Here is a 24,281-nt window from a genome sequence, read left to right as displayed (position 1 = left end):
GGATTTGGCTCATGGGTTGTAGTTTGCTAACTTCCGATTTAGATCATTAATGTTGAGAGAACTTTCACTTCCAGACATGTTGAGAGACTAGATTCACCCTCCCACTTTAAACAACTAAAATATGAAAGAAAACGTATTAAACAATAGGTTTCAGACATTGGGTAACAGGAAGCATAGGATAATGATCCTTGAGAAAAAGAAAATAAATATAGTTAGCCCTATTACTGCTCCTGCTTACTGTGTGGAGAAAATTTCTAGGAGCACAAGGAGGAGGAGGAAACCCAAACAGATCAGTGATCTCACTGAGTTGATAGTCAAAGTTTGGAGTTCAGAGAGGTAGTTAGATATTGCAGGGCAAAATATTAGAGAGAAAAGAGATAGAGACAAATACTGAGATATAAAGATACAGAGATCTGTAGAAGGGACTGCTGGAGTCTGTAGCTAATTTGTGATGTGTGAATTAACCAAGACTGGGGAAAAAGACCCAGAAAGGAACAGGCCAGCTATCCCCAGGGCTGACACAGGGCTGGGAATATTTCATTTTCTACTGACCAAATTGCAAAGACTTCCTAATACAGGGAACATTGAGGAGAGTCCTTACAAGGGTATTCTCTTGGTAGTGGAATAACATTGCCCTAGACTATAAAGTCTGATCCATCCACCCTAGCAAAGCTTAAAAGCAAGGCCCCAAGAAATCAAACAGATTCCAAGTAAATTAACTATGTCTTAAACAAAGCCCAACCATATATATAGGACTTAGCAAATTCAGTACCCAGTAAAGTAAAACTTAGAATGTTCAGAATCCAACCAAAAGCTACCAGGCATGCAAAGAAGCAAGAAAATAGGACCCATAAGCAGTAGAAAAAATAATCAAGAAACCAGACCCAGAAATGACACAGATAGAATTAGCAGACAAGGAGGTTAAAAGGCCTATTATAAAAATACCCCATAAGCTCAAGAAGGTAGAAGAAAAGATGAACATAATGAAGGAAGAAATGAAAGATGTCAGAAAGGAACAAATTGAACTTCTAGAGATGAAAAATGTAATACCTAGAATGATAAATATATTGGGTGGGATTAACATTAGATAAGATATTAGGATATAAGATAAGATATAAGATATTATTCAATCAACTTGAAGATATAGCCGTAGAACTATCAAAAATAAAAGAGAAAAAGACTAAAATAAATGAACAAAACATCAGTGGCCTGTGTGAAAATATTGAATGGTCCTGACATATCTACAATAGAGTCCCAGAAAAAGATGAAAAATGTTGGAAAAAATGTCTGAAACTTTTCTGATTCTGATGAAAATTATAAAAACACAGATTCAAGAAACTCCTAGTAGAAGATACAGGAAGAAAATCACACCAAGGCATATCATAATCAAATTGCTGAAAAATGATGATAGAGAGAAAAATTTTAAAAGCTGTCAGAGAAAAAGGAGACACATTATGCACAAGGGGATAAAATTAAGAATGACAGCAGTCTTCCCTTCAGAAATCATGTAAGCCAAAAGACAGGAGGAAAATAACACCAGACAGAAATTTAGATCTACAAAAAAAGAATGAAGATCACCAGTAGCTATGTGGTAAATATATGATGATGGTAGATATGGTTGGTTAAATGGTAACTATGTGAATAAATATAGAAGACAGATTTCCAGAATCTCTTTACAATATAATTGACTATTTAAAAGACAAATATAATATCAATGCATTAGAGGTTTAAAATATGTGAAAATGTCTGACAACAATAGTACAAGGATGAAAGGGAAAAGATAGAAATATGTTGTTGTAATATCCTTACAATATACTTTGTGTTATATAATATTGTTTGAAAGTAAACTGTAATATGCTAAATAAAAATATATACTTTAAACCCTGGAGAAGCTATTATAAAAATAAAACAAAATGGTGTAGCTAATAAACTCATGGTAGAAATAAAGTGGAATTACTTTTTAAAAATAAATCTAAAAGAAGGAAAAAAGGAAAAAGAACATGCAGGCAATTAGAAAACAAATAGCAAAATGGTAGATGTAAACCCAGACATATTGATAATCACATTAAATGGAAATGGCCCAAACACTCTAATAAAAAGCAAAGATTGTTAGATTGGATAAAAAGCAAGGTCCAACTATATGCCATATGGAAGAAACTCACTTTCAATATGAAAAAACCATGTATAGGTTAAAAGTAAAAAGATACAACAAGATACACCTTGCAAACACTAATCAAAAGAAAGCATGAGTATATAATATGAGACAAAGTTGATTTCAGAATAAGGAATATTACCAGGGACAAAGAGGGACATTTCAAAATAAAATTCATCAAGTGGACAGTGATGTGATGTACCTAACAGCAGAGTTTAAAGATATATGAAGCAAAAACTGATAGAACTGAAAAGGAGATAGACAAATCCAAAATTATAGTTGGAGATTTCAAGGCATCTCTCTTGATAGTTGATAGAACAAATGATAGAAAGAGCATAGAAAATGTCAACAACGCTATCAACCAAGTTGACCTAATTACAATTTATAGAGCAGTTCAGCCAACAAAAGCAGAAAATAATTCTTTTGAGTTCACATGGTACAAGTCACCAAGATAGAACATATTCTGAGCCATAAAATAAGTCTCAATAAATTTAAATTTCTTTGACTACAACAGATTCAAATTAGAAATCAATAACAATGATATCTGGAAAATCCTCCAGCATTTGGAAATCAACACAATTTTACATTATTATAGTCAATTGGATGAAAATGATGTGAAAGTCTTGATTGCAGATTAGAGATTGTTCTCATTTATCCTTACAGTGTTTTCCTGAAGTTCTGCATTAAAGATTTATAGATATATGTTGAGATCAGGTCAAAAATCTGTTGTCTAGATAGAGAATCAGAATGTTATCAAAACAGATGTTATTCCTTTTGTATATTATAAATAACCATAGGTCTTTGTTGAGAGAGAGAGAGAAACAGAGACACAGATAGAGAAAGAAGGGGCAGAGAAGGAAGAGGAGAAGAAGGAGGAGAAAGAGGAGAAGAGGGAGAAGAAGAAATTTCAAAAACACTAGTGGAGTTGCTGCCACATTAAAAATTATTCAGATATAGTGAGATCAGACCCTTCCAGATACCCAGAGCAACTCAGCTTATCTTCAAAAGAGCCACAAGAAGATAAAAATGTTGAACTTTTAATTCCTATCTTCTGTTCTATCTGTAAAAATATTTTACCATAACTATCTGTGAATCCCCAGGAAGAATGTGACTGATGAAGTCATTTGTTAAGTGGAAGTAAAATAATATGTATTAGTTATTTATCATAGTTTAGACACCATACTAGATTTTTATTTATAATCTTATTATCTGCTGATCCTCAAAAATGTTTATAAATTAGAGATGAAAACACTGAGTGAGAAAGGAATTAAGTAACTTGCACAAAGTCACACAGCCAGCAGATGGTAGAGAGAATATTCCATTCCAGGTCTTTGTGATCAAAATCCAAATTCCGTAATTCCGATGATAATATATAACAGATTTCCTTCTTTTTCCCTAGCCTTTTCTTAAGCAATTGGCTTCTCTAGCAGCCAGTGGGAAAGAACAGAGCCCTTAGTTCACTGAATCACTTTATAAAGTTACTGGTTGCCCTAGGAGATGTGAAAACATGAAAGAAGTATTTGTCATTCTGATGGACACCATGGTCCCAAGCAGAGGAACACTATGTACAGATGTCAAATAACCAGTAAGTCTAGTGGAATTACTAGGTAATTTTTGATCCTGTGAAAAGTTTAAAAACTTTTCAAAGAGGACATGCTTTACAGAACAATATCCAATACAAGCTGTGCATAGCTTAGATGTTATGTTTGTAGTCATGGGCCCCAGGTTTAACATGACATAACCTACCTTTGAACAGAGTTAATACTCTGTCCAATTTGGTGTGAAGTTTTCTTTTCTTTCCAACTCCCACTCCCTGACATCAGTTTAAAGCCTATTTACCTTGTTAGCTCAGATAAGAGATTTCTGTAATTTGACTCTCATGGACCTGGATCTGAAAGTTCAAATTCCACAGCACCCAAAATGTTAGAAATCTTTTGATCGATGTAGTTGAACTTTTGTACAGGAAAAGATTCCTCCATGGAGCATGTTGACTCAGTTTATTTCAGCTTATTAATACCAGACCGACTAAGTGACACCAGCATATAGCTGAGCTGGTAGATAATGAGACCACACATGTTTACAGTCTCTTTTCAACACTTGTGATCTCACCCAACTACCTGCAGAGAAATGGTCAAATATAAGTTGTAACATCTTGTATTACTTTGTGGTAGAGCGCATCGTCACTCCAAGTCAACACAGGTTTATTAAGCTCCTATTATAGTTGTATAGACAGTAAAAAAGATGAGTGTTTATTCCACTCTATTAAGAGGTTTTAATGTTGGAAGGTTGTAAGACAGGTAAATAAATAACCATATATAAGGCAGACCAAGAAAAGTGGCTTAAAAGGTGCAAAGTGCTGTGAGGATCCAGAGAAGAGATTAAAGCTCCTTGGGGAGAGATCTAGGCCCTAAAGGAGAAGTTGTCCTTAGTCCTTGGACAGACAGGTACTGGGAGTGAAGGAGGCAACAAGTGATGTTTCAGAGAGAGAAAATATCATTAATACACACACACATACACACAAGTCTAGCTATATTAAGGGAATAGTGCATCATTAACTTTATTTGGAATTCAGGTTCCCTCATACTACATTTTGAGCAATCTTATCTAAGATCGGAAAGGTTGATTGGGGGTTTATTCTGGAGGACTTAGATATGGAACTGGGAATTTGTAATTCAAGAAGCATTACTGATGTAAACTAGTCACATTGATTTACCATAGTTATTGGTACCCTAGGGAATATAGACTAACCAACTGCTCCCAAACTCTTTTCATGTATAATTTTTATCATTTATAATGGTTACATAGCATTTCATTATGTGGACTTACCAACATTTATTTAACCATTCCCCTATTGTTGGACCTATAGGCTGTCTCTAATATTCTGCAATTGCAATAATTTTTTAATGACCTTCTTTTGCTAATATTTTCCCTTTTATATTACTTCCATAGGCTAGAATCTTAGATGTTAAACCGCTTGGATGAGACACAAAACAATTTAAGATTGCTGATACATAATCTTAAGATTAATTTGCTCAAGGATTTGTGCAAATTTACAGTTCTACTTGAGGTTTTAAATTTAGTAGTGTTAAAAAGGTCTCCTTTTTAACACTACTAAAAGGTCTCCTTTTTAACACTACTAAAATGTGTTTAAAATGGAGTTACTTGTGCCAAGCCCCATGTCAGTAAACCAAGACTTAATATTTAATTTAATTGCTGTTTCAACAGCCCAGGAATGTAACCTTTAACCAGTCAACCTAGAATTACCTGGTTAGCGCTAGTGAGGTAATCTGCCATATAGGCCCCTCCATTCCCCTTAGGAAGGCAACCTTGCCTGAGACAATACATTTTTTGCTAATAATTTTCTTTTTTCTGCCCCCTTTCTACCTTTAAAAACCTTTCCTTTTCTACAGCTTGGTGGAGCCAGTTTGACCTTTAATTTTACTCAAATTTTTGTTATTTAATTTTTGCCCCTGAGTGCCTTACAGGTGCTTCTAAGCCTCTGATACATATAACTCCATGAAACACTACTACTTTAAGAAGAAACATTTACTCTCAATAAAAGAACTTTAATAAGCTTGATCAAATGACTAAATATTTAGAAAGCATATTGTGTTGAGTGAAACTTTGTGTGTAATAATGAGAGTAATAGAAGATCATTTTGGATGACTGGTCTGTGATTGCCTCAAGGAACACATACAAAGAAAACAAATTCTTCTGATTACTTCCTCAAACAGCCAACACAATGGGGAGGAAATGTCCCATGAACAGTATGAAAAGGGAACCAGAAAGCCTAACATGTAAACTTTGAGAAATGACAGCATTAGAAACAAAACTGCAAAAGAGATCCCCTTCCAGAATAATCTGAGATGCATGAAAGACATATAGTCACTAGAGTTGGAGCCTTATCAAGTCTGTACAGAGGTGAGTGGAGTATTTGACCTTCACCATGATTAACAAGCCTTTCTTTGACATTGTGCTGGTGCTGTTGGCTTCTTCCTCTGTCTGCTCCCGAGAGCTGAAACTGGTTCTTTTCCAACAAAAGAGAGTGAACAGAGAGAGTTTAAAACTCTTGAATAAATTGCAGACCTCTTCAATTCAGCAGTGTCTACCACACAGGAAAAACTTCCTGCTTCCCCAGAAGTCTATAATCCTCACCAGTACCAGAAAGGACAAGCACTGACCATTCTTCATGAGATGCTTCAGCAGATCTTCAACCTCTTCAGGGCAATTATTGCTCTGAATGGTTGGGAGGAAAGCCACATGGAGAAGCTCCTCATTGAACTTCATCAACAGCTGAAATACCTAGAAGCGCTCATGAGACGGCAAGCAGAGCAGAAAAGAGACACCTTGGGCAGTGAGAACCTTAGATTACAGGTTAAAATATATTTCCAAAGGATACGTGATTACCTGGAAAACCAGGACTATAGCACCTGTACCTGGACCATTGTCCAAGTAGAAATCAACCGATGTCTGTTCTTTGTGTTCCAATCACAGGAAAGCTGAGCAAACAAGGAATGGAAACTTGAACCATGTGGAGGAAGAGCCAACGGCAGGCTTTAAAAGCATAGGGTAGGTGGAGGGGTGGTAGGATTTCTCCAGACACTATTATTTCTTTTTGTTTTAAAATGGTAGTATTGCTTTGGTTTTGTGTGTATATATATATATTGTTTAATTTTGTTTTATATTTTTATATATAAATATATATATTGTTTAATTTTATTTATATATATATATATTGGTCTGTGCTTTAAGATGATGCACATTGACTACAAGTGTTTTTATTTTGTAATGTCACTTTGTATTTTCTATCCATCTGAAATTTTTATGAGTTGAAATGAGCCATTAATATTTCATAATTGTTCTTCAAATGGGTATATTTTCATAAAAGTTGGCCAAGTAGATATAATGATATATGTCTCCACTATAATACTTTCCTTATCATAGAATATCCATCCTAGTGATTTCTTTATTTGCCGGAAATTGGTAGGAGCAATGAGAAATACTAGGAATAATTTGTATTGCAAGATCTGAAAATATCATCACACACTGAATATTTGTTACAGGTGACACAGTAGAAGTAAAGCCAAAGGACATGAGCAAGCAGTTTGCAGAGGAAAACATAAATGCATGAAAAGAGGTTCAACCTCATGCACAATAATAAAAAATAGAAATTAAAAGTGACTAACGTGCCATTTATAACCTATCAGATAGATGAAACTGCCGAGTTCGGTTTTAAAAACACTCTTATGGAGACTTTGGGGAGGGATGCTCTTATAATTTGCCAGAGTCCTGGAAATTGACATGATCACTGTGGAGGCAAGTTGGTGAAATCTATTAAAATTACAGATGCATATAGTCTTTTATCTATCAAGTGCAGGTCTGAAATGTGTCCTATAAAAATACTTGCATCCATGTGAAATGACTTACATACAGTATTATTCATTGCAATGTTATATATAATATCAAAAGACAGAAAATCACCCAGATCCTTCGATTAGAGATAGTTAAGTCATATTCACACAAAGGAAAACTATTCAGCTGGAGGAAAGAATTGGGTGCTCTTCCTATACTGAAAAAAAAAAAAAAAAGCAAGATGCAGACTGTATATATAAAATGCTACATTTGAGATTAAAATGTAAAACACATTTTATATTTGACCTTACTTAGGTATGACTAAATAAAGAATATACAAGGAATAAATTACAGTGATGATAACCTGTATTTGGTGGAGTGGGGTAGGGAGAGAAACTAAGGGAGGAGAACAGGGTGGAAGAGGATTTACAGCATATTTTTGTATTTTAATTTTTAGCCATTTGAATGTTACAAATTAAAATGATAAAATATATCTAACAAGTCGCAGTAATCAGAAATATACATGGAGGAGTCTTGTTGGTGAAAGGAAGTGTTTGGTGAAGGTTAGAAGAAACAGGACTGAGCCAGCCTGCCCTTGGGGTGGCCCGGGGGAGGGCTAGACGGGAGGAGAGCTGGATAGAAGGGTGCTCATGCCAAACAAGAGGAGATGCTGGTGATGAAGGGATTCCAGCTCTTCCACCCAGGAGCTCCCCAAAATCGTCATGGAACAAATGTGAGGCCAGAGAAACTGAAGGTCACTGAGGCTTGTTAACTTTCCCACAGTCACAGCAACTTTTGCCCAACGTGAGAAGCATAGCTGTGGCCCCAAAATCTGGTGCTCATTCTACTACTTTATGTCATGTTCTGCTTCAGATTCATTGTATAATTCTAGTTAAAAGTTATCACTGGCTGTAAAAGCTTGCTGAGGAACATATTCCATTTCAGTTTAATTAATGTAAGTATATTAACTATTGGCCAGTGCTTCCAGATTTGGGTTGAAAGGAACGAGGAGGAACCGAATAGGATCCTGAGACTGAGGCAGGGTCAGCTGCAGTAGTGGAAGAGAGTGAGGAAGCAGAGGCTGGGCAGTCAGGAGGAAGTCTTTGTTGGCTTCACATTTTCAGCCCACGGGTTTGACCTGCTTACCTTCACGTTCACGCAGAGGTAGGGAAGTGGAGAAAGGAGAAGTATTTATCACACTCAGCTGTGTTTACAGGTTATTTGCTTCTCATGTCTTCAATTTTTGTTGTTTTCTTTAAACCAGGAACCTTTCAGAACCAAATCCATCATTTAGCATGTTATTCAGTTCTCTAGTTAATCTCGCAAGGTAATTTCTGTTATTCTTTCCTCAGGTGAGGAGAACAAGACTTTAAAAGTCAAGTACGTAACTTGCTCAAAGTAACGCAGCAAGCCACAGAGCTAGCAAATGCCAGAGCAAAATTTCCTCCCAAGTCTGCGCGCCTTGAAAGCCTGCGTTGTATTCTAGTCACCACAAACCTGAACAGCATTGTGCAATATCACTGGGAAATATAATGATGACAGTCATGATAATAATTTGCTCCTGGCTTTCCTTATTCAAGTTCGCGTACTCTCACAGTCTTGAATTACAGAAAGGATATTTTCTCTCCCGGACGTTTTTTTCTTCAGAACTAAGGTAAACAGAATGGAGAAGCTGCCAAGTGGAAACTTACAGCAGATGATAATCATATTTAGACGCTAGAACCAATACTTTACATGCTAATGTTTCCCCAAACATTTAGCTTAAGTTGACATCCTGCTTGTATAACTGTTTTAACTGCATAATACAGACTAAAACTTGCTTGCTTTTAAATATATGTACCCTTTTAAAACTTTAAAACCAGAGTTCTAAGCTTGGAGATATTGAGGAAGAGAAATACTTGAAAAGACTAGATGCCCTGCTAGTAATGCATGGGTGAGCTCAGAGTAAAGGCAAGTTCATTTGTACTCGCAGGCTGAGTTATCTGAATTATCATTGTTACATCTACATGTCCTGAGCTAAATAGATTACTAAATCAAAAAAACGAGTTACTAAATAACAAGTACAGTATCGTATTTTTTCCAAATAAAATATGCATGAAAAATGTCTGAAAAGAAATGCATTGAAATGTTCACAGCGGTGCCATCTGGGTGATAGAATTTCCATTCTCTTATACTTTTCAGATTAAATACTTCTGTTATGAATATGGATTCATTTTGGAACCAGGAAAAATAAAATAATTTTATTTTTGAAATTTAAGAAAAGAACAAATAGGGAATTCCCTGTCCGTCCAGTGGTAAGGACTCCACACTTCCACTGCAGGGGGCATGGGTTCAATCCCTGGTCTAAGATCCCACATGCCGCATGGGGTGGCCAGAATATAAATAAATACATAAATACAAATATTTTTCAAAAGAACAAATATGGCCTCTTGTAGACATTTGGCTTAGTATGCTTATCATGTGCAGTAAATTAAGCCCCACCTCCAGCACATCAGGGTCATCTGGAGGGCTTGTTAAAGCACAGATCACATGACTCCACCCCCACTGTTTCTGATCTAATAGGTCTGTGGTGGGGACTAAGTCCCGCATTTGTAACAATTCCTAGATGAAGTTGATGCTGTTGGTCTTGTGACTACACAGTATTAACCACATCCCTATTTCTTGATAACCAAGGTAGACTTTTAACAGATGAAAGCATGGTCTCCTTGAGGTTACTGATCTCATATTTTCCCACAGTACCTGGAGAGAAATGGGCATCCTATAGATAAGAGGTAGTTGGTAAGGATAGTTTTTTCTGTCACTGCCTTTTCACAGCAGCAGATTAAATGGCTTTTCTCCCTCTTAAAGAAGCTGTAATATCCCAGTTACACCCCATAACAATAACTGCCTTTTAAGGAAAATGATCCAAACCAAGTTTCTTTCTGTAAGAGTTTCTGTTTCTCATGCCTGTGGTTAAGTGAAATCAAAACTACAACTCTAGGGGCTTCCCTGGTGGCGCAGTGGTTGAGAGTCCGTCTGCCGATGCAGGGGACGCGGGTTCGTGCCCCGGTCCAGGAGGATCCCACATGCCGCAGAGTGGCTGGGCCCGTGAGCCATGGCCACTGAGCCTGCGCATCCAGAGCCTGTGCTCCGCAGCGGGAGAGGCCACAACAGTGAGAGGCCCGCGTACTGCAAAAAAACTACAACTATATAATTGATTGGAAAAAGAATATGTTGTGGACACAAAGGAAACCACACTTCTGAAAGATAGAGGATTCCCGGGTGAAAGATGACAGGTGATTCAATAATCTCTATTGAGACGTATAGATGTTTGGTAAATAAAGAGATTTGGGGTTCATTCCTGGAATTACTTTTGGCATTTAGCCCAAGTTTTCTCCCCTTTCCTGGGGTCTGCCTGTATTCAATGACTGGTCGATGTAGAGGTATAAAGACTCATACCCCTCACTCCACCTCAGAAGGGTCATCCCAGCTTCAGAGCTCCTCACTGTAATTGGCCAAGGCCACTTTGTGACTGCACTGCAACTCAACATTCTCTGTCTCAATCCTCCTGGCTTCTCTTCCCTTAAGTGTTGATCCCATAGTACTCCCTAGTAAACTTCTTGTATGGTAATTTTTGTCTCAAAGTCTGCTTTCTCAGCACCTGAACTCCAATGCATAGCATATAGAACTTCCCTTTAGGGCCATAGAAAACCCAAACTCACATTCTGTTTCTTTGGCCTGGTACATATCCTTTTTCTAATATGTGTTAATAGCTCATTCTTGCTATTTATGACTCACTTAAAAATTTTCCCTTCACTGAAAGCCCTTACAGTCAGATTTCTCTGAATCTATTTGTGCCCCTGCAGATCACAACTCTTACCATGTCACAAACTACATTGTACTATAATCAATTACTTCTCTTTCTTTCAGCTAAAGTGTGAACTACTTCACGGTAGGCAAATGACTTCTTAAGTCTTTACCTGAGCACATAACAGGGACAATCTAAATATTGAATGAATGAAGAAATTTTAAATGTATTTAAAAAAAAAGAAGGGATATGTCAGTACCATATTGTCACGGACAGCTGTATATGTGAGGAGACTGTCTAGAGATGAGAAGGTCTTGTTTACCTGTGTCTGCCAAGGGGTAAGGTTTTTTTTGTTTTTCAGTTTCTCTACTTTTCCTGGATGGGATATTTGGATAAGCTATTTCTTGGAGTAAAAAGTGAAGTATCTATCTTTCTCTGATGAAAGAGTGGTTTTTAACCTTGTATATTAAGGGCATAATAAAATAATGTCATGGTATGTAGGGCCGGAGCCTCTCTTCTGATTGTTCTGGTCTTCTTAGACAGTCCTTTTCTGAATTCACCCTTCCTGGGCCTTTGATCCCTGTCAGCCTGGTGATGGTTAGTTGTGCTTTCAACTGCCAAGTAGTATAGAAACCACTGGTACCAACTTAAAATTTTTGTTCAGTTTATAGAAAGCTTAATATGTTGGAAAAATTATGAAGACAATACATGGAAATGGTGTAAATGGCTTAATTTTTCTTCACTGAAGGTGGAGATGTGTACCTCTTAGCAACAGTGGAGCAAGTTTGAATAGAACAAAAGGCAGGTTCCCTTGACCCATAAATCATGTAACTTTTTCTGTGTAAGAGAGCTAAGTGCACATTGTTTTAGTGAAATTTATTCCAAGTTAAGTTTCAGTATAAGCCTTGTACTAAATAAGGTATAGATCCCTGGGGGAAATTTAATTATTCTAAATAACAGAGATTCATTTGGGTTCATGTTAGATGAACAAGGTTGTTATCAATCTGATCAAAACAGAGTTAATTTGAGAGCATTAAGAACTGAATTCTAGCTGGTGTATTATTCAATATAACAGACATTTTTAAAGTAACATCTCCTAATCTGTTATCACTCCTTGGGAGGGAGGGACAAGTGGAGGAGAAAAAGGCTGGATGGAGCTGGGAAGGAAATAAGCATATTTCCAGAGCAGATTGTGCTATTACAGGAAAAATACCTTGAAGTCCCCACTTTTGTCTAGTAGAGGGGTAGGGGAAAGAGGACACACTTTCTGTGGCTGGGATAGTGTTCAGGAGCTGAAATAAATAAAATAACAGAAATGTCCCCCAAATGCCTCTAGCTAAGTGGATTTCTACCATGGATTGAAATTAGAAGGGCAAAGAGATGAGTTTGGACATATCAGGGATTCCGTTGTAGCATTCTACAGGGAAATTGTCTCAGAAGATACCAGATCAAGGGTCCCGGGGAAAAAGGATGTTAGAATTTCCATCAGTAGGTTCATGCTGTAAGTTCTAGGCACGAAGTTCCCTGGAGCACTTGGGGTCATATCTGAGGCCTTGAACATCAAAAACCACATGTGGCATTATATACACATGGGGTAGAGTGTAAGATTCCAGAGGAAAGATTTCTTTCCCAAAGCATTTCTCTCAGATTGTCATGTGGTGTCTTGTGCAACTAATGCCTGACATATTAAAAATAAACAAAAAGTCAAATGAAAACAAAAAACACTAACTGTCCTTCTCTTTCACAGCATTCAGGGGTGTGGTTATAAGGGTTGGGCCACCGGAGATCCTAGTGTCAAACCCCATGGCTTTGTCAAAGCTGACCTTCTACTCCCAAGCAGAATTAGTGTGATTGGACCAGGTTGTGGTCCTCAGGATGTGTTCTTCTTAGAAGCTCCCTTGTCATCTCATGCAAATGGAACCCTGTGAGCCCACTCTAAGACCCCTGACACAAGCCACACTGGTATGAATCCAAGGACAACACTAGTTAAGCTCAAGCTAGGCATCTTCAGTACATAAGGAAAAAATGTAAAATATAGTACATTTATTATATAAATATATTTAGGCAATTCAGATGATCATATCATATCCTGAATAAACATTGAGTAAACTGTGAAACCCATACCTAGTAACGTATTTTTGAAGAAATAGATACACCCCTACCAGAGTACTAGCTCTGCTTGAGCCTCAGCTCTCCCTGAGCTGGGCTCAGACTCGGGGGTATAATAATCTACGCAAGAAGGAGACCTCACAGCTTCTGCACCAAAAGAGAATCTTGCTTCTCTTATGCCTGGAGAATAGGAAGGACCATATTCCCTCAGGAGCTGATGGAAGATAGTCAGCCATGGACAAAAGACCAGGCCACTGTGTCCTCTGTGAGTAGCACCAGCAGATATTCAGCCTTGAGGCACAGCAGATCTCATGCTATTTGGGATAAGACCTGGATGGAAAAATTCCTCACTGGACTTCACCAGCAGGTGGACAGCTGGAGATGTATCAGGGGCAGGAGAGAGAGGAAGGAGGGGCTCCTCCTGAGCAGTGAGGAGCCAAGATTGGAAGGTTAGAGGGCCTTCCAAGGAGTAAGCCTCTAAATGAAAGTAAGTGAATATAGCCTCTGGGAGGATATCAGGGTGGAAATCAGGAGGGGCTTCCTATCCATTAAAAAACTTGCTAAAAAATTAAGGAAATAAGGAAAATAAAAGAATAAAGGAGACCCTGGGTCTCTCCATATGGGGGTGAATGTTGACTCTTTCTGGTACCTACACAAGCAATATGGTTTGGTACCCCAGGGTTAAGAAGGGTAACTTACTGTTGCAATGCTATTGAGGATAACAGGGATCTGTTCTCAAGAGTAGAGATCAGGCCATAGAAACTGGGGTCCATGCCATGTCCTCTGAAGAGAAGGGGACCAGGATCCCACCTTCCACGATGACTGCCAGAATTACCTTAAGCACCCTGAGCAGTGCCATTCAATGGAAGCTGTGAGTGAGAATCATCTGTAGACCTCCTTGCCCTTCTCCCTCATCAGCTCCAAGTCCTCATTTTATTTATTTATTTAAATGTATGATACAAGCTATATACAAATTCATATACATTGAAATGTTAACAAGAGCAAAGTAAAAAACAAATGAGTATTTACAACCTCTCTCCCTCAGGTACCCTCTAAGAAAGATTGTACATCTCCTTGCTTGGTTTTTGGTCTTTTGCTCTGCTGCGTTATGTGTATTTATAAAGTATAGAAAGGGATGCAGAAATTGTCCCAGAAAAAATATAGAGCAATTTTCATAATATAAAGGAAGAAAACAATTGGGAGACAGATAGAAGAATGGATCCAGAAAAGCAGTGGCAGGAATCAAAAAATGGGCAAATTTCCATGTAGTCAGAGAAGATTTGAAGAGAGGGTCTCCAGGGATTTAGAAAGAGAGGAAAAGGGAAAATATCTTAAGGGTTCTGCAGTGCAGGGGCTGGAGAAATAGGGTACAGAATGCGGTAAGCAGAATCCAGAAGGAAGAGCCTGGAAAAGATGGATTTTAAGAAGTTTTGTTCTGGGTTTTGAGTCCCAAAACGATCTGAATTGCATTTTCATATGACTTTGCAAAAAACATATTTTTTTGTTGAGACGTATGTAACTTTTTATTTAAAGAGAAAGAAAATGTTTTTAATTGGAATTTTTAAAGTTGGTACTGGCACAAAAATAAACAAAACTGCTTAAGATTCCTTGCATACTCATGTATGTATGAGAACTGATAATTGAATAATGGTTGTTTTTAAACTAAATGGGGAAAGCTTGACTGATGCAATAAATATTGTTGGGAAAATAGGATATCTGGGAAAAAAATTAGATTCCAAATCTCCCACAGTACACAAAATGAAATTTGATGTATACAGAATAAGAGGCAAGAAGAGGGTTGGCTCTGAAGGCAGATCACCTGGGTTTCAATACCAGCTTTGCCATACACTGCTTTATGGCCATGAGCATGTTACTCTGCATCTCTGTGTCTCAGGTCATCCAGCTGTTAAGTTAGTATAATAAATCGCTGAATGGTTATGGTTATAAATATATGAAACAAAAACAAACCTATTAAATACTAAAAGAAATGTGTATATAAAAAGTTTTTAAATTTTCAGATAGGAAAGCTCTTCCTGAGTGATGTGAAACACAAGGCTAAAAGGAAATGAGCAACGCATTTTAATACATGAATTAAAAACAAAAGTCTCTCCAATACAGAACTATCAAGAAAATTTAAAGACGTGAAAAAAATCTTAAAACATGCAATAGAATAATAATATTTTCAATATAAAAAGAGCTCAAAAAAGTTTAACCCAATAGCAACATGAGCAAGAAATATTGAGGTAATTTTCAAAAGCAGTAATAGCTACAAGTAGATAATATACATGTGCCAAATAATCAGCCTTCCTAGTGATCATGGATTTTTCATATAAATGAAAAATATAATAAAGAACAAGATAGCTTGGTGATGGTTGTGGTAAGAGCCCACACCTATACACAGTAGAAACATAAAATTTTTAAAAAATCAGTAATTTAGTAAAAATTACCAAAATTTTTGAACCATTGGACTCACCAAATGCGGTTCTAGGTACTTATATTACAGAAATATTCTGTCCATACCCCTGCCCAAATATGAATACGAATTTATTTATAGCAGCCCTATTTATATAAAAGGGAATTGTAGTCAAATTAATGTGCTATTATAGAGGATTGGTTAAGTAAACATTGATCCCCTCATATTATGGAATACTAGTTACACAGCAATTAAATTCATTTAGGTAAAGAACAGTCACCTAAATCCAAACTTGTTCATAACATATTGAATGATGTTGAATGAAAAAGCTAATTAAGGAATAAGAATGATTACACTGGGGAAAACTGATGTCTCATTATTCCTAGAGAGGGATTTGATGGAATGGAGGGTAGAAATGAGATCTTTAAACTCCATTTTAACTTTTGGGACCTAGGTATCTTTCCCTTTTTTTTTTTTTTCTTAGCTATGTGTTTAAAATTGACTCTTTTAAATTGTGTCCAGTATTTCTGTTTTTCTGAAAAGAAGGGGGCTTATCTTAGCTCAGTATCCCAAAGTTGGTACTGGAAGATGACTCCTGACTTTGTATCACCAGGGACAGTATGGAGGAACCACTTCACTGGACTCTGTTAAAAGGTGAAGGTGGAACAGACAGAATTTGGATAAAAATGTTTTCCTGATAATGTATAAATAAGAAAATTTTAATATGTTTCTCATTTAATGAATAAAACCATTGATATAGCTTTAAATAAGAGTAAGTAACTGACTCCTGAATGCTGATTTTTTTCTTTACTATATGGTTTTTCATAGTTTATGGATGAATAAAGTATATCCTGATTGTTTCCTCCAGCACTATTCTAGATCTTGGATCTATGTTTCTGCACCTCTTGGTATTAACTTATTTTCTCTTTAGAGCAAATATTTTCACTAAAAAGGATGTCTCTAACTCAATATCTTGCTTCAAACTTACCTTTAGCACTTCCAGCAATTGTTGAATAAGTTCCAGAAGAAATTTCTCTACATGTATCTATTCCAATCAGAAGGGATGCTCTTGGATGAAATTAACACGAAGGAAGAACTTCTGGGATGCAAGTTAGGGAAGAAAGACATTGAGAAAAGGACTTCTGGTAAAGAATTAGCCAAGATCTCTTACCTGCAGGAAGTATGAACCTACAACAAAACTCTACAAACTCAGAAGGATCCTGCAGCAATCCAAAAGACCATTGTGATGTTGCCAGACTAACCAGATTTAAAAAAACTCAGAAGATTATGAACTTACTTGCATCTCTAGCTTATTTACATCTGTAGCTTTCTTGCAAATTTTTAAAAGACGTGTTTCAGTATCAACAAGAAAATGAGAAAGTATCTTCACACTTTGTGAAACTGTACTTCACAGAGGAAGATATCCAAACCATCGATAAACTTGAAAAAAAGTGATCAACATCGTGACTGCTCATGGGAGGTAAGTTAAAGCCAGAATCTCACCACAACACACACACCAGAACAGCTAAAACTAAAAATATTAAATTAAAAAATTTAAAATACTGACATGACAATTGTTGACGGGAGTATAAATTATTAAAACTTGTGAAAAGTGTTTGGTAGATTCTATAAAGATAAGAATGTATGTACCCTGTGAAAAAGCCACTCCACTACTGGGCATATATCCAATAGAAATTATTGCTTAGATCCACCAAAAGAAATGTCCAAGTATGCTCACAGAAGCCGTAATCATAGTAGCCCCTACACATGCCAAAGAAAGCAAAAGTACATTAATACTAAAGTGACACATATATTTTGATCTATTCAAAAAACATAGTACATAACAATGAAAACAATGAATTATTGATACACAAAACCAATATGGATGATTTCACAGACATAGCATTGAGTGAAAAAGCTAGATATAAATAAAGTACCTGAAGTGTATTTTCATTTATAAGAAGTTCAGAAATTGGCAAAACCAATCCATGGTGATAGAGGACTCAGAGTGGTTAGACTTATGGTGGAGTGTTCATTAATAGGGCTCAAAGGTAGTCTTACTTTTACCTTAAGGAACTGTATTTTCTACTTACTATAATAATTTTGCTTCCTTTTGTTTGCTTCATATTTATCGTTATTATTCCACCACAATATTAAATATTATTAATATTAAATTAAAGGGAGGTAGGCATTGTTGTCTTTTACCTAATTTTTAGGAAGAATACAGGCATATCTTCTTTATTGTGCTTTGTAGATACTGCGTTTTTTACAAATGGAAGATTTGTGACAACCCAGTGTTGAGCAAGTCTATCAGCACCATTTTTCCAACTTTGTGTCTCTGTGTCACATTTTGGTAATTCTCACAATATTTCAAACTTTTTCATTATTATTATATTTGTTATGGTGATTCATGATCAGTGATCTTTGATGTTACTATTGCACAAATTATGACTCACTGAAGGCTCAGATGATGATTAGCATTTTTAGCAATAAAGTATTTTTTAATTTAGGTATGTGCATCATTTTTTTAGACATAAAATGTTATTGTACACTTAATAGACTACAGTATAATATAAACATAACTTAGATGCACTGGGAAAGCAAAAAATTTGTGTGACTCACTTTATTGCAATATTGGCTTTATTGCAGTGGTCTGAAACTGAACCTGCAAGATCTCTGAGGTATGCCTGTATTCCAGTTTATCATTTCTCCTGTTTATAAAGAAAGCTGCTTGATACTATTCTCATGTTTCTGTTTATTTCTCATCAGTTTGGAATTTTTAAAGATGATGCATATAATTTCTTTTTCTTACAAATATCACATCAAAATATTTGAGATGAAAGTTTATTTTTCTCATCATACTGATGAATAGATTGTTTTGAATTGTTCCCAGGAGTTGGATCAAAAATCCATGTTAGTGGTTGCCTTATCAATTATGGTAACCAACTTAGAAAAACATTGTACAAAAATCTTCCAAGTGCCATTGTATTAAAAAATTAAATATATTTACAAAAATCTAGAATAAGTAAATAATGTAAAAATGAAGAGGAAGAGGTAAGCTTTAAAATGGCTATGTCAGCCTGTGTTGTTATATACTACGTAATCTGGCCATATCAGGCATCCAATATAATTTAAGGGAAGTTCTGGAATTTTTTCCATTCTGATTTTAATAACATATCTTTGTCCTCTGGTTTCTCTTTGCTAAGAAGTATATTTGAATGGCTGAGTACTGTTAAAAAAAATAAGTCTTGTGTTCATTAAGGATGAACATAATATGGTGTTACGTTAACTAACCAAATGCACTAAGACATATGAATACCTGGACTTAATTTATTTGCTTACTGTTGACACGGTAAGCAAGTGCCTTCTGTGACTAATGTTATTCTGCCCTCTACTGGTTCAAATTGAAATCCCCAATTTAGATACATTCCAGGAAAACAGCTTTAAGGTAGAATTTTAATGAAATTTTCCACTTAACAAGAAAACAAACAAAGGAGATTGGTTCAAGATGGCGGAGTAGAAGGGTGTGCGCTCACCTTCTCTTGTAAGAGCACCAAAATCACAGCTAACGGCTGAACAACCATCAACAGGAAGATACCCCACATCCAAAGACAAAGGAGAAGCTGCAATGAGACAGTAGGAGGGGCACAGTCACTATAAAATCAAATCCCATACCCGATGGGTGGGTGACCCACAAATTGGAGAACAATTATACCACAGAAGTTCTCCCACTGGAGTGAAGGTTCTGAGCCCCTCATCAGGATTCCCAACTTGGGAGTCTGGCAAGGGGACTAGGAGTCCCCAGGGAATCTGACTTTGAAGGTCAGTGGGATTTGACTGCAGAACTTCCACAGGACTTGGGGAAACAGAGACTCCACTCTTGGAGGGCACACACAAAGTTTTGTGTGCACCAGGACCAAGGGAAAGGAACAGTGACCCCATAGGAGACTGAATCAAACCTACCTGCTAGTGTTGGAGGGTCTCCTGCAGAGGCAGCAGGCGGCTGTGGCTCATTGCAGGGACAAGGACACTGGCAGCAGCAGTTCTGGGAAGTACCCATTGGCATGAGCCCTCCCAGAGGCCACCACTAGCTCCACCATATAGCCTGTAGGCTCCAGTGATGGGTCACCTCAGGCCAAAGAACTAACAGGGAGGGAAAACAGCCCCACCCATCAGCAGACAAGTGGATTAAAGTTTTACTGAGCATAGCCCTGCCCACCAGAGCAAGACCCAGCTATACCCACCACCAGTCCCTCCCATAAGGAAGCTTGCACAAGCCTCTTGGATAGTCTCAACCACCAGAGGGCAGACAGCAGAAGCAAGAAGAACTACAATCCTGCAACCTGTAGAACAAAAACAACAATCACAGAAAGTTAGAAAAAATGAAAAGGCAAAGGATTATGTCCCAGATGAAGGAACAAGGTAAAACCCCAGAAAAACAACTAAATGAAGTGGAGATGGGCAACTATCCAGAAAAGGAATTCAGAAGAATGATAGTGAAGATAATCCAGCATTTTGGAAAAAGAATGGAGGCAGTGATTGAGAAGAGGCAGGAAATGTTTAACAGAGACCTAGAAGAACTAAAGAACAGAGATGAACTGAAATGAAAAATACACTAGAAGGAATCAATAGCAGAATACCTGAGGCAGAAGAAAGGGTAAATGACCTGGAAGACAGAATGGTGGAAATCACTGCCATGGAACAGAGTAAAGAAAAAAGAATGAAAAGAAATGAAGACAGCCTAAGAGACCTCTAGGACAACATTAAATGCAACAACATTCTCATTGTAGGAGTCCCAGAAGGAGAAGAGAGAAAGGACCTGAGAAAATATTTGAAGAGATAATAGCTGAACTCCTCCCTAACATGGGAAAGGAAACAGTCAACCAAGTCCGGGAAGTGCAGAGATTCCCAGGCATGATAAACCCAAGGAAGAACATGCCAAGACACACAGTAATCAAACTGATAAAAATTAAAGACAAAAAATACTGAAAGCAGCAAGGGAAGAACAACAAATAACATACAAGGGAACTCCCATAAGGTTATCAGTTAATTTCTCAGCAAAAACTCTGCAAACCATAAAGGAGTGGCACCATATATTTAAAGTGATGAAAGGGAAGAACCTACAACCAAGAATACTCTACCCAGCAAGGCTCTCATTCAGATTTGATGGAGAAATCTAAAGCTTTACAGACAAGCAAAAGCTAAGAGAATTCAGTACCACCAGACCAGCTTTGCAACAAATAGTAAAGGAACTTCTCAAGGCAGGAAACACAAGAGAAGAAAAAGACCTATGAGAACAAACCCAAAACAATTAGAAAATGGTAATAGGAACATATGTATCAATAATTACCTTAAATGTAGATGGATTAAATGCTCCAACCAAAAGACATAGACTGGCTGAGTGGATACACAAAGAAAATCTGTATATATGCTGTCTACAAGAGACCCACCTCAGACCTAGAGACACAAACAGACTGAAAGTGAGGAGGTGGAAGAAGGCATTCCATGCAAATGGAAATCAAAGGAAAGGTGGAGTAGCTATGCTCATTTCAGACGAAATAGACTTTAAAATAAAGACTGCTATAAGAGACAAAGAAGGACACTACATAATGATCAAGGGATCAATCCAAGAAGACGATATAACAATTGTAAATATATATGCATCCAGCATAGGAACACCTCAATATATAAGGCAAGTACTAACATCTATAAAGGGAGAAATCGGCAGTAGCACAATAATAGTGGGGGACTGTAACACCCCACTTTCATCAATGGACAAATCATCCAGACAGAAAATCAAAAGGAAACACAGGCCTTAAATGACACATTAGACCAGATGGACTTAATTGATATTTATAGAGCATTCCATCCAAAAGCAGCAGAATACACATTCTTCTCAAGTGCACATGGAACACTCTCCACATGCTGGGCCACAAGGTGAGCCTCAGTAAATTTAAGAAAATTGAAATCATGTCAAGCATCTTTTCTGATCACAACACTATGAGGTTAGAAATAAACTACAAGAAAAAAAACTATAAAAAACACAAACACATGGAGGCTAAACAATATGCTACTAAACAACCAATGGATCACTGAAGAAATTGAAGAGGAAATCATAAATACCTAGAGATGAATGAAAATGGAAGCACAATGATCCAAAACCTATGGGATGCAGCAAAAGCGTTCTAAGAAGGAAGTTTATAGCAATACAGGCTTACTTCAGGAAATAAGAAGAATCTCAAATAACAACCTCAACTTACACCTAAAGCAACTAGAGAAAGAAGAACAAACAAAACCTAAAGTTAGTAGAAGGAAAGAAATCATAAAGATCAGAACAGAAATAAATGAAATAGAGACAAAGAAAACAATAACACAGATCAATGAAATGAAAAGCTGGTTCTTTGAAAAAATAAACAAAATTGATAAACCTTTAACCAGACTCATCAAGAAAAAAAGGGAGAGGACTAAAATCAATAAAATTAGAAATGAAAAAGGAGAAGTTACAACTGATACCACAGAAATACAAAGGATCATAAGAGAATAATACAAGCAATTGTATACCAATAAAATGGACAACCTGGAAGAAATGGACAAATTTTTAGAAAGGTACAGTCTCCCAAGACTGAACCAGGAAGAAATAAAAACTATGAACAGACCAATCACAAGCACTGAAATTGAACCTGTGATTTTGGGGTTTTTTTTTTTTTTTTTTTTTTGCAGTATGCGGGCCTCTCACTGTTGTGGCCTCTCCCGTTGCAGAGCACAGGCTCCGGACGCACAGGCTCAGCAGCCATGGCTCACGGGCCCAGCCGCTCCGCGGCATGTGGGATCTTCCCGGACCGGGGCAGGAACCCGTGTCCCCTGCATCGGCAGGCGGACTCTCAACCACTGCGCCACCAGGGAAGCCCTGAACCTGTGATTTTAAAACTCCCCGCAAACAGAAGTACCGGACCTGATGGCTTCACAGGCAAATTCTATCAAACATTTAGAGGAGAACTAACACCTACCCTTCTGAAACTGTTCCAAAAATTTGCAGAGGAAGGAAAACTCCCAAACTCATTCTATGAGGCCACCATCATCCTGATACCAAAACCAGACAAAGATACCACAAAAAAAAGAAAATTACAGGGCAATATCACTGATTGACATAGATGCAAAACCCCTCAACAAAATACTAGCAGTCTGAATCCAATAATACATTAAAAGGATCATACACCATGATCAAGTGGGATTTATCCCAGGGATGCAAGGATTCTTCAATATTCTCAAATCAATAAGTGTGATACCCCACATCAACAAATTGAAGAATAAAAACCATGTGATCATCTCAATAGATGCAGGAAAATCTTTTGACAAAATTCAGCACCAATTTATGATAAGAACTCTCCAGAAAGTGGGCATAGAGGGAATCTACCTCAACATAATAAAGGCCATATATGACAAACCTACAGCCAACATCATACTCAATGGTGAAAAGCTGAAAGCATTTCCTGTAAGATCAGGAGCAAAACAAGGATGTCCACTCTCGCCACTTTTATTCAACATAGTTTTGAAAGTCCTAGCTGTGGCAGTCAGAGAAGAAAGAGAAATAAAAAGAAAGAGAAATAAAACTCTTAATATTCTAAGTGCTTTGTATACACTATTTCCTTTAGACACTAGGCTTTTTGCTGCTGTAGCCGAATAGCTTTCAACACACACACAAGAACAAAGGCACATGCGTGAACCACCCCCCTACCCTCTGACACACACACACATGTACAGGCACCCATGTGTGAATTATACAGACTGGCTTCTAGACCAGCTAACCCAAATTCTCCAGATACTCATGCCTGTTTCTGCCCAGGTTACTTGTTGACCATCTGAATAGTCAGGTGGCACTGACTGCATTCCCCCACTCTCCAGCCATTATCTCTGCAGGATGTTCTCCTGTACTAAGCATTTTCCACTTGGGATGGATGTGGCTATAAACACATGTACTTTTCTATGGTGCTTTCTAAACTGCAGCTTGCCTGCACATATTTTCATCTTTCTTTTATAGATATAACCAAAGGCATAAGTTTGGATAAGAGGCAATATCAGAACAGAATCAATATACCGTGGATGAGAGCTCCCCAGGTCTGTGACTCAAGCACTGCTGTTTTATTTTTGCAGTCTCCATTCCTAGTTCTTGTCTATAAAAGCATGTCCAGCTCTTTATTGGTCCATATCCTCAAATTTGTTATGATAAAAGTATGGACTTAGCATTCTTTGACTATGTCAGGTGCCTGCAGATTCTCCCTCATCCCAAGAACTTAATATGTCCATTGGTCCTGAACAAAGATGCTTCACTGAGATTCAGCCCCAAAATCAGCCTGGGAAGTATAGGTATTCTTGTTTCCAGTGTAGGTCTCACATAGGAAAACATCAACTCCATTGCAGTTTCTGTGTGCATTGATTTAGATTTAAAAATTGAACACATGAGCACATAA

At 37.2% G+C, this 24,281-nt stretch overlaps 1 protein-coding gene across 1 annotated transcript in view; it reads left to right on the top strand.

Annotated features, from left to right (window-relative positions):
- The first annotated feature begins 6,098 nt into the window (after positions 1 to 6,098).
- IFNE (interferon epsilon) overlaps positions 6,099 to 24,281 on the top strand; it is a 31,725-nt gene continuing 13,542 nt past the window's right edge. Inside the window, 5 exon segments of the mRNA XM_060155169.1 lie at positions 6,099 to 6,294; positions 6,297 to 6,635; positions 6,638 to 6,721; positions 16,808 to 17,293; positions 18,463 to 18,494. Coding sequence (XP_060011152.1) covers positions 6,099 to 6,294; positions 6,297 to 6,635; positions 6,638 to 6,678 — 576 coding nt within the window. The 3' untranslated portion in view covers positions 6,679 to 6,721; positions 16,808 to 17,293; positions 18,463 to 18,494.

This window comes from Lagenorhynchus albirostris, chromosome 7 (genome assembly GCF_949774975.1).
Source record: "Lagenorhynchus albirostris chromosome 7, mLagAlb1.1, whole genome shotgun sequence".
In the NCBI taxonomy this organism is placed as follows: Eukaryota; Metazoa; Chordata; class Mammalia; order Artiodactyla; family Delphinidae; genus Lagenorhynchus; species Lagenorhynchus albirostris.
This window is presented reverse-complemented; position numbering and strand designations above follow the sequence as displayed.